Here is an 11,721-nt window from a genome sequence, read left to right on the forward strand (position 1 = left end):
CCAAATTGCAAGATTTGGTTCTGAAAATCTGATTCCCACAAAATTTTAGCATTGATCCATGTTTTAATAGGGTTCCACCATATAGTACTTGGTTGGATCTTTGATCTTTTGATTCTCTACATGGAGGAGGTAAAGAGGACCATTTACAATCAATGGGACTAATTTGATTGGTCAATATTGTTGCAATTCAATACAAGATTAAAAAATGGGGAACGCAAGACTTTGCCCTCCCTAAGGCTAGGTGTCAAAAAACGAGAGAATTGTCGCTACAATATTAAAATTTGGCAAAGGCAAGACTTTGCCCTCTGAAGGCTATATAGCCTCCGATGTCAAGAGAGAGAGAACCCATTGTACTTTTCAAAGGTCTACAGATCTTTGTCCAACTTTTCAAGCGAGACTTTCTAACCCTAGAAACCTCTTTAAGATTATTACTATGCTATTTTAGGAAGTAGGTTAAAAGTCAATTCCCAACTTTTAACCTACTTCCCTCTCTCACAAGAAAGCCAAAAAAATAGCTTTTAATCATCTTCCCAAAACATCCCGTAATCTGAAACCAACCCCTTTTTTTTTTAACAATTGAAAATGGGCATAACAAAATCCCTCACATAAAGCATCTGATCTGCCTAATAAAAATTGAAAACCTGATATTTCTTCAAGAAAATGAAAAAAAATTCTTGTTATACCTCCTGTCAAAGTTCACACTGGAAAAGCACCTTGCATCTTCTTTCAAACACACACACACACCTGACGGGCATTAATTGAGATTGAGAAAACATCAACGTAATAATCCCCCACAATCAGTTGAAACCAGCAAAACAAAAACAAAAAGGGAAAAGAGAATGACTTCAAAGTATTCCAATCCAATTTTGAGGTGGATCCAGGCTTCGTTGCGTGGCCCTTACTCCATCTCTGGCTTTCGCTCTTTGGGCACTACCACCCACCACCACCACCACAACAACAATGTCAACTGTAATCAAAATTTAAAGAACATGATGTATTACCCTATAACCAAACCAAACAATGAATCTAACCCAATGACCAATTCAGTTCCTCCATCACTCTTCCCTAAAAGATCTGTCAACATCATACATCGGATCCCTCACTCTTCTTTGTAATGTATGTAAAAAACTCATTCTATAGATGAACACCCGTAAATAGGATTAAAAATCAGAATGCTGCACCAAAATGCTGTCCTTCTAGGCTTTTAAATTTGAGTTGGTATTAAAACTAGCATAGGTTAGCAATTTCAGGACTACGTAACGTAATGTGCACCGCAGGGAGAGCTCAAGCCACAAACGTTTGGATAAGGCACATTGGACAAGCCTACCTTAGAGCCTTGGAAGCATGTCATAGCTGCTATGGAAGAGCTTCATTGGCATGGAAGATGCTATGGGAGAGATTCATCAGGGCATCAAATTTGTCTTGGATAAGGCCGGGATCAGGAAGTCCTCGAAGGACTACACTGTTCATTTAGTCATCTTGGTCAACCAACTTGAAAGGTTGATCGACCAAGCTAAATAGAATGGCAAATTTGTCTTGGATAAGGCCGGGATCGGGAAGTCCTCGAAGGACTACACTGTTCATTTAGTCATCTTGGTCAACGAAAGGTTGATTGACCAAGCTAAATAGAATGGCAGAGCACATAGGATCCTTTTTTTTGGTTATCTGACCAGGTAAGATCCAAGGTTAGGTTGTCTATCAGATCCACTTGTGGGACAGCCAAAATATCTTTGTGGGGCAATCCAAATGGTTATTCACACGTGCATGGGGGCCAACCAAAATAAAATTCCAAAAAGCTAGTTCTAAAAGTGGGCTGGTTTCAAAGAACCAGTTATTTGACAATTGAGACTGTCTATTTATACTCTAATTGTCCCCTATTGGGGATTCTTGATGAGATGAAGACTCCAAGAGGATTTATACTTCTTTATACTCTCATATAGACCTTGTGAATGTAAATCCAAGATTGAAAGTTAGGGTTGTCTTCTACCTTCAGGCTAGTGTGTTCCACAAACTTCCTCCAATGTATCGAGGGGGCCAAAACCTCATACAATCAAGAAAAAAAAAGAGAGAAGAAAAGAAGAAAAAGATGTGCAAAAGATAAAGTCAACACTCCTCAAAAAAACACTCCTATCTATTAAAAAAATTCAATATTGCACTAACTTCACAAAAGGTCCCTTATCAGCTTCACACATCGATTTCCACTTATCTTCCCCAGCTTCATCAATAGCCACAACTGCAGTGATATCTGAACACTTCTCCTTTAACTCCCTCCTACATTTTTCCATGAAGACAAAGAAAGCACTAATTGGCTTCTTAAACAATATATTGTCCTCAACCGAACATCCATCCTTAACCTATTCTTTTTCCTTCTTAAACTCTAATTTTCGGTTAGTAGACTTTTCAGTCCCAACACCATACTCAATCGTGCCCAATCAACCTTACCCTTCCCCTACCTTTGTACCTTTGAATTAGCACCTAAATCAAAACTCTGGTTGTTCAGAGAATTCTTGCAACTAATATTTCAGAAATCCCATAATCTGCCATTTCAAAAATCAAGCCAAATTCCAGCCTTCTTCCTTGCCAAATCATAAATTCTGTCTTCTACCTACCTGTTAAAACCGTAACCATACAATCTTTTCCAACCCAAAACTCAGCACAACTCTAATTATAGGCAACACTTGGGCAAGTTTCCAAAAACTCTTCTACATCAATTCTGCATCCTTCTTTGTGTCATTTATTGCTCGTCTTACAACTCCTTTAAGGAAAAATGAAAAAAAAGATCCCTATGGTAAGTCTGCAAATATCATCACACAGAAAGCTTTAAAAGCTTCACATAATACAAAAAGTACATAAATATTTATAAGGTGTTGTTTCTCCTAATTCTACTTGAATTTTGACTTCAAAATTAAGAAACTAAGACACTCAACATATATATATATATATATGCAAACTAGAGAACCATATATGAAATCTCAAAACATAACTAGAAACTTCATACAACCCATGGGTGAGCCCTATGGTCCATGTCTAAAACTTAGTAAAACATAGACAAATTAGTCCAAATTGATCCTAAACAAGTCAAACCAGATTGTGTTTGTGAAATTCTAAATTACTCCCTCTCTTCCCTTCCACACTCTACATCAGGAATCCTCCCTCCATGCTAGAACTAACATGGGAAAAGGAATAAGAGACAAATAGAAAACGGATAATAGACAAAGCAAAAGCATTTTCAAGGAGGGTATTTCTAAAAAACACTCACCGATTATCTTCCCTCTTTGCTAAAAGTCAACAAAGCCATTTACAGATCCATGGATTTAGAATAAAGAGGGACAAATTTCAATCATTAGACAAGTGTATTTCTGAAAAACCTACACACTCTCCTTTGAATGTAATCAGTAATTCTGGAATGTCTAATAGTTATACATTATAGGTGTACATCATACAACATCTGGTCACCTTGAAAATTGGTAAGATCACCCAGGCTGATCTAGACTATATGATGAGTGTGCCACTGGCAGAACATTATAATAATTGCAAATATTTATACATAGACCAAAGACATTGCACAAAGCATAAAATCTAAGTCAAACCCTTAAACCACACAACTTAAAACAGATTCCAGTAAATCAACCTCAAACCAGTTCAATAACCATCTTAAATATTTTTTGACATTTTATATTGACTTATGTTCTATTTATTTATTTTTTAATAAGATCTCAAGTTGTTGGAAAAGTTTCAGAATAAACCTCAAGATCTGATGGGTTTGGCTTGAGGTTTTGCATGTCAATAGTAAGCAGTACAGGATGCATTGAACAGCTTTTACACCAAGCCCACCAATCAGTTGTCTGCTGCATCAAATTTGAATATACATGAAAAGAAAAATAACAAAAGGTGGAAACAGACCTTCAAGCAATATGTGATAATAATACAAAGCATACTTTATATCATTAAAAAAAGGTTATTCCAATAGGAACCAAGTGTACAATATATGTACTTGTACATCACTGGAATGGATTATTTTACTTTCTTTTCTACTATCTAGTGCAATATTGATTTTCTTGTGAAGAAATGAAAAACAAGACCCCAAAAAAAAATAAAAAAATTGCAGAAGTGTGACATTTTTCAACTCTATCGGCTTCTTTTTCTTTTCTTTTGTTTTTTTGAGAATCTACAATCAAAATCTTAAAATGGAATACTGTCTAACCACGCATGAATGATGCAAAATGGCTTTCTTGGAAACAACAAAGCATCTATCAAGATATTCATACATAACTTTCGTATATGTTCACATCAGAATTGGATGTGAGACATGAGCAGCTCTTTGACTACAATACAAGTTGTGTGAGTATCCGATATTCATACATATTTTAAAGAGTGAAACAAAAAATGTGCCTGAAACTACTATCAAAAAAATTTCACTACCAAGTGTTAACTGCAGCCAAGGGGAGAAGAACCTGGTAAAAAATTAACGTATGCAGGATTGAAGCAACCTCAAGCAATGACTTTGATAGGAAGCCCATTTATGTCCTCCAAAAGAGGTCGTGCCTCAGAGATCCAAGAAGAAATTAAAAAGTATTACATCATAGCTTTTGATGAGACTCAATAAGCAATGCATTCAGCATGATATGGATGGCGGCTTCATAAACAATCCTATCATAATGCATCCCATCCACTGTACACTGTTTTCCACATTTCTCACTCAAAGACTGAATATCCAATGACAAAAGAGGGCCACCAGATTGGCGCAAGAGCTTACTTCTATAAAGCTCTTTATCATAATCACCCCACATTGCATCATTCATCTTCATCCTCTTCTCCTCAGTATTCAACATTGAGCTTATCAGGACTGGCATGCCTATCCAAAATATATGAGGCGATCTTATTGAAACGGAACCAGTCACAGGCCCATCATTTCCAAATTCCGGAGAAATTGGGAGAAACGAGACCACTGAATTCCTCAATAACCGTAACGAAACACCATAATCTGAAGAATTAGTGACATGTAGCATATGCCACAACCCTGCCCCCATCAACAAAACATCCGGGTAGTTATTTTCTTGCTTAAAATCCATCATCAAATGAGTTAAATTGGTGACGTAAGGCGCCCAGACAAAATCCAACTTCATTCCAATCTGATCAACGACAATATGATAATCACTGTGCCTCTTGAACAGCTGAGCCCGGACCGAATCCATCTCTTCAGAGCCAAAAACCAAACCCAACAAAGAAACTACAAACAAGCGAGCCTGGGAGTCCCCGGCAACAACAACCCACGATCCATTGAGCAGATCGGAGGCATCGGAGCGACCCAATTTCTGAAAGTCACAGGAAACAACAGGGGCAGAGTTTGACCAGGACCAAGAACCCCCAAGAATGGTAAAATTTTGAAAATGGTCAAGAGGTTTGACATGGAATACAATGTCATGGAGTAAAGAAACACAAGAGTCACGGTTTTGGAGTACAACTACGGAGGAAACAAAGGTGGAAATTGAAGGGAAGTAGGGAGTGAGATGGACACCTACCGCTAGGGTGATGAAGAGGGCTCCGCTGAAGAAGAGCATTTTGTTGCGGCTGAGGTGCCAACCGGCCATCCCCATCGGCACGAAGAGGACAACACACGCCGCCAATACTCCCAATTGGACGGCCCCAAACATCTCTCAATCTCTTTTTCTTGATCAGTGGAACATTTTTTGAGGGAACCAAATTTTGATTAACAGCAACTATGGAACAGGATTGTTTTTTCTTTTTTTTGGGGTGGGGGGAGATTAGGGTTAGGGTTGGGTTTGTTGGCAAGTGTGGCTTGTTAATCAAGGGAGTGTGGTGGGAGTGATGGTTATGGCGTAACAAAAACTGAAAGAGACAGAGACAGAGAGACGGTGATGATGATCAGCCGCTCGAGTTCTTCCTTTGCTAATGCTAGAGAGCAAATGAACGCGTTTTGTCACGTTAAGCCATGTTTACTCCGCATGTATGAATGAAAGTGAATGACAGAGATAGTGTTTGACGGCAGCAGGCTAATTTAGTAATTTTTTAATTTTTTAATTAAAATATGAATTTAAAAAAATTAATATGTTTGGAATAATTTTTTGATATTTTATAAAAAGATGTGTAAAAAGTAAAGAGAAATGAAAATTTTTGACTTTTTTGTATGAGTTGTTGGCTTTTTGGTATGAATTGTTAACTTTTTGATTTTTTTAGTAATTTTTTGACTTTTTAGCTAAATTGACTGGTTTTCAAACGAGGCCTTAGTCTAAGTTATATGGAATTTCCCAAAAAAAAAAAAAAAAAAAAAAAAGTTGTACGGAAATATTATAGTCAATTAATTGAATATTACAGACTAAGGGATAGTTTGGGAAGAGGTTAAAAAAATCAATTTTTTGACTTTTTTATTTTTTTAGTCAAAAAAGTCAAATTTTTTATCCAAAATAACCTAGTTTTTTGATAAAAAAGTCAAAAAATTAAAAAATTAATTTTTTACTAACTTCTCAAAATACCACTAAATAATTGTTTTGTCATACTTAATATCACAATATATCTTAACTAATAAGACAAGTAAGTCATAGCCATTTATTCAAATATTATGACTAGAGATGCATATAATACTTACTTTAGAGGCCGTGTGTAGCATAAAATTTTCACGAATATAACATTGGTTAAGCCCTAATCAAAGTATGACTCTTAGCTAATATAATTCCAATAACATGCGGCACTTAAGTAAAAATAGTGAATTTTTTAAACTTAATTTAAATTTTCAAATTTTTATTTATTTATTTTTTAATTTTTAGATTAGATGAATAGAAAAGAAAAAAAAAAAAAAAAAAAGAGTAAACGGAAGTGACTTTTATTCAAAGAGAGGTGTTGCCAAACAAACACCTTATAGGTATCCATTTTTGGATTTTAGCATTTGTCTTGTTTATCCAGAGAGAGAGATCTAGCTCCGATGTCAACTACTGTCGTCAACTCCTCCAATCAATCTACCCACGCTGGGCTGGAAAAATCATCCGAAGAACAAGACTATCTCACTAGAAGTACCAAGAAAATTAAAAGCTCTATCGCCCAGGCCCATGAAGCAATGGTGCAGGTGATCAATATGGAAACTGAAGTCTCCACAGTAACACCTAACTTGCAAGAGCCTCCCTTGAAAGCGACTCCCCCCCTCTCCCAAATCGTTCAAGGAGGCCCTGAACACAGCTAAACACGGTGACTACTTGTTTGACAATAGAGTGGACATTCTCTCCTCTGATGAAAATGATGATGATCACCACTCATCAGTCGAGAATACCCTCTCATAACACATGGGCATCCCCAAAGTCCCACTCCCAAGGAAATTGTTGGATAAGATTAGAAAGCCGTGGAAAAACACACTAATTATCAGATTACTGGGTAAAAATATTGGATACAAAATGCTCTACTCTAGGGTAAAGAACCTTTGGGGCCTCCTTGGGGAGTTTAACGCCATAGATTTGGGGAGTAATTATTTTCTCTTCCAGTTCTCTGAACCAGAGGACTATACTGAGGTGTACACTGGAGGACCATGGGTGATAATGGATCATTACCTCACGGTTAGACGGTGGAAGCCTAACTTCAAACCATCGGAAGCTTTTGAAACCACAACCGCAGTATGAGTTCGGTTTCTGGAGCTTTCGATTGAATATTACTGGGATAAAGTCTTGTTTGCAGTTACCAAAGCTATAGGAAAACCGCTCAAAATTGACTGGACAACGGCTATGGCTACCAGGGGGAAATTTGCCAGAATGTGCATTGAAGTTGATCTCAGCAAACCACTGTGGCCTAAATTCATCCTTGAGGAAAAGTACTACATTATTGAGTATGAATCACTATGTTCTTTCTGTTTTCTATGTGGCAGAATCGACCATTGAAAAGAAGCTTGTCGTTTCAAGGCCCCAAATATTTCATCGCCGACAACCAAACTAGCCGTTTCTGATGAAGCAGTCAACATCACACAAACCACACCCAACAACGTTAACCTGCATCCGACCAGAAAAGATGAGGTTGAATTTGGTCTATGGATGTTAGTCACCAAACACACTCATAGACCAACCCAGACAAAGAAATCCGCAGACCTCATAGGTCTATCTTCAAAGCCCAACAAATTTAAATATCTTGAACTGGACCATATGTAACACGAGGAACATATCAAAGGAAGAAGCAACCTAAGTTCTACACCAACGGCAGATCAAGAGCCCACCACCCAATCAGGCCCAACTCCAGCCATTGACAGTAGAGGTAAGGCTAGAATTGGCCCAGCCCATCCTAAACCCATGGATACAGAACCTAACTCTAACTCTCAACTTATTCTGAAAACCCTAGAAGCCAGCTCCTCCCAACAATTCCCTGAGCTAAGCTCAGTAGCACGTGATGATGTACAGAAGAGTAACGCTAGCTGTAGCAGTGAAATCAACTCCTCATAAGAGCCACCTGACATGATTTTCACCTCGACAAAACCACCACAACCAACAGATTCAACCATGACCGAATACACTATCATGGACGCCTCACTAAGAACCCAACTTTCATAACCCAAGTTAACAACTTTACTGAGAAAGTGTGGAGGCAAGAACCAAAACCACCAAACCCAGGACCTCTCACTAATGGAGTTAATAGGAAGCACCAAACCAGACTCACCGACGATGGAATTGCAAGAGCACCGGAAGTGGGCCTATTGTTAGATCCCGAGAACAAAGCAACTCACCTCGTCGCTTTTGCTTGGTAGATCGAGCAAATTCGATTGAACATAGAGACAAATTGGGAAAGCACTCTAGTGAAACCAACTATCTCGATTCAGATGGTGTCTATGAGGTCTGTAGAGGACGATCATCGACACATTCGTAGCATCGTTAAGGACCTGGTAACAGATACACCATTTCACTATCCCTCTATGGACTTGTTAAAACTTCTTATTTGGAACTGTTGCTGTGCCAGCAACAACACTTTCAAACGTAACCTTGTTGAGATTATTCGCGTTCATAAACCGGAAATCCTGACCTTAATGGAAATGAAGGTGGCCTTTAGTACTATAGGAAACTTCTTCAACAGGTTGGGTTTCACTGCGTCTACGTTTGTTGATCCCATTGGCAGATCTAGTGGTATTTGGATTGTTTGGAACACCAGCCATGTTAACGTTAGAGCTTCATCAGTCAGCTCCCAAGCCATCCACATCACTGTCCATAAAGAGGACTATGAGGAATGGGTTCTGGCAGCGGTTTATGCTTGCCCAAACCCCTCCCTTAGAGACACTTTATGGGATGATCTCAAGTCTGTTGCACACAACATGGAAAAACCCTGGTTGGTGGCCGGGGATTTCAATGACTATGGTAGCCAGAATGAGAGAAGAAGTTTCTTCCCAAACCATAACTCTAGGAGGACCCAGAAATTCCTTGATAGGGTGAACAACTGCAATTTGTTAAACTTGGGTAGCACTGGCCCCAAGTGACATGGACGAACAATAGACAAGGCCTTGCCAATATCATGGAAAGGCTTGATAGAGCTATGTGCAATGAAGATTGGAGGATAATGTTCCCTGAAGCAACTGTCCAAGTGCTCCCCCGAACATATTCAGACCACTCTCTATTGATAGTCCATACTCAAGATATGCATTCTCTACATCCTATTCATAGACCTTTTAGGTTTGAAGCTATTTGGATGTCCCACACTGGTCTTTTAGATGTGATTAGTTCCTCCTGGCATGATATGAACAATAACCTGCTTGAGTCCACAACTGAATTCACTTTCAGAGTGTCAGTGTGGAACAAAGAAGATTTTGGCAACATTTTTAAATGGGAAGAGACTTTTACTTGCTATAATTGAAGGCATCCAAAGAGCCCAAACTACTATTTTCTCTCACAGTTTACAGGCCTTAGAAAAGGACCTCATCAATCAATATAATGTTACTCTTTTGCAAGAGGAAATGCTTTGGTTTCAAAAATCTCGCTCTAAATATTTATCCCTTGGAGATAAAAACACCAGATTCTTCCATGTTTCTACCATAAATAATAGGAGGAAACTAAAAATTAATGCCCTTAAAGATTCAAATGGCAACTGGATAACTGAGATAGAAGGAATCAAATCCATTATCTTAAGCTATTTCTCTGACCTTTTCAAGAAAACTGACATTCACATTCTTAACCATTGGAATATTGCTCCCAACTATTTTACCACTGAGGATAATGTTGATTTCCTCAAACCAATCTCCAATACTGAAATTTTGCGAGCTGTTAAGAATATTGGTCCCTTCAAAGCACCAGGAAATGATGGTATGCAAACCATCTTTTACCATAAGTATTGGCACGCTGTGGGTAAGTTTGTTTGTGATTTTGTCATGGATTGTTTCCATAGAACCAACATCCCCAGTACTATTAATGAGACCTTAATTGTGTTAATCCCCAAAGTTGAAAATCCCGAGAACATTAAACAATTTAGACCCATTAGCCTTTGTAATGTCTCATACAAAATCGTTACTAAGCTTATTGTGGGTAGGATTAGACCCCTCATTGATAAAATCACATGCCCAAATCAAAGTAGTTTCATACCTGGAAGAAACACTACTGATAACATTATTATCACCCAGGAGATCCTTCACACTTTGAGAAACAAAAAAGATAGGAAGGAAGGTACGATTTTTAAAATTGATTTGGAAAAGGCCTATGAAAGATTCTCATAGGGCTTCATTAGGGATACTTTATATGAATTTAAACTCAATGAACAATGGGTGGATTTGATTATGTGTTGTATTATTAATACAAAATCTTATATTCTCTGGAATGGTGAAATTCTGGATGGTATTCTTATTGAGCGAGGGCTTAGACAAGGTGATCCCCCATCACCTTACATTTTTGTGCTTTGTATGGAAAGGTTATCCAACATGATAAACCTTAAAGTGAGTGAGGGATCTTGGCATGGTATCTAGGTTTCTAGGAATAGCCCTCCTCTATCCCACTTATTTTTCACTGATGACCTTATTTTATTTGCTAAAGCTGACCACCCCAACTGTGAAACTATTATGGCTGTCCTTAATGACTTCTGTCAGATTTATGGTCAGAAAATTAATCACTTGAAGTCCAAAATCTTTGTTTCTCCTAACATCCCTTCTACCCAAGCCAGGTCTCTAACCAGTGTGGTATTCCCCTTACTCAAGATCTTGGTAAGTATTTGGGATCTCCCCTCCTTCACACAAGGCTTAGCAAACATATTTTCAATGATGTCTTCAAGAAGCTAAAGTCTAGATTATCAGGTTGGAAAGCTAAAAACCTCTCCCTTGCAGGTAGGCTTACTCTCATTCAGTCATTTACCTCTGCTATCCCTTTCTACAATATGCAAACCATGGAACTCCCTAAGAAAGTTTGTGATGAAATATATAAAATTAATCCTGCATTTTCTATGGGGCGATACTGAGTATAAAAGGAAAATATATCTTGTCAACTGGGACAATGTTTGGAAAAGTAAAGAGGATGGTGGTCTTGGCATTAGAAAAACTAGAGAACAAAATTCAGGCCTTCTCACCAAACTTGGGTGGACTTTACTGAGTGACAATAATAAACTCTGGTGCCAAATTTTTCAATCCAAATATCTAAAAACCATTCTTTATTTAGCTGGCCCCCATAAGAAGACTTCATCCCATATCTAGAAAAGTATCTGCCACACCAGAGATACCCTCAGAAACTGTGTTAAGTGGAGAATAGGCAATGGTGATACCATCTCTTT

The 11,721-nt window shown here is 38.1% G+C and overlaps 1 protein-coding gene across 1 annotated transcript; it reads right to left on the bottom strand.

The window, feature by feature from the left end:
* Positions 1–4,228: 4,228 nt before the first annotated feature.
* Positions 4,229–5,966, bottom strand: LOC114294887 (Pmr5/Cas1p GDSL/SGNH-like acyl-esterase family protein). Its single transcript, XM_028239079.2, has one exon. It carries the CDS (start codon positions 5,652–5,654, stop codon positions 4,581–4,583), a length of 1,074 nt encoding a protein of 357 aa, XP_028094880.2. The 5' UTR covers positions 5,655–5,966; the 3' UTR covers positions 4,229–4,580.
* Between the last annotated feature and the right edge of the window lie 5,755 nt (positions 5,967–11,721).

This window comes from Camellia sinensis, chromosome 4 (genome assembly GCF_055761805.1).
Source record: "Camellia sinensis isolate YWXY chromosome 4, ASM5576180v1, whole genome shotgun sequence".
In the NCBI taxonomy this organism is placed as follows: Eukaryota; Viridiplantae; Streptophyta; class Magnoliopsida; order Ericales; family Theaceae; genus Camellia; species Camellia sinensis.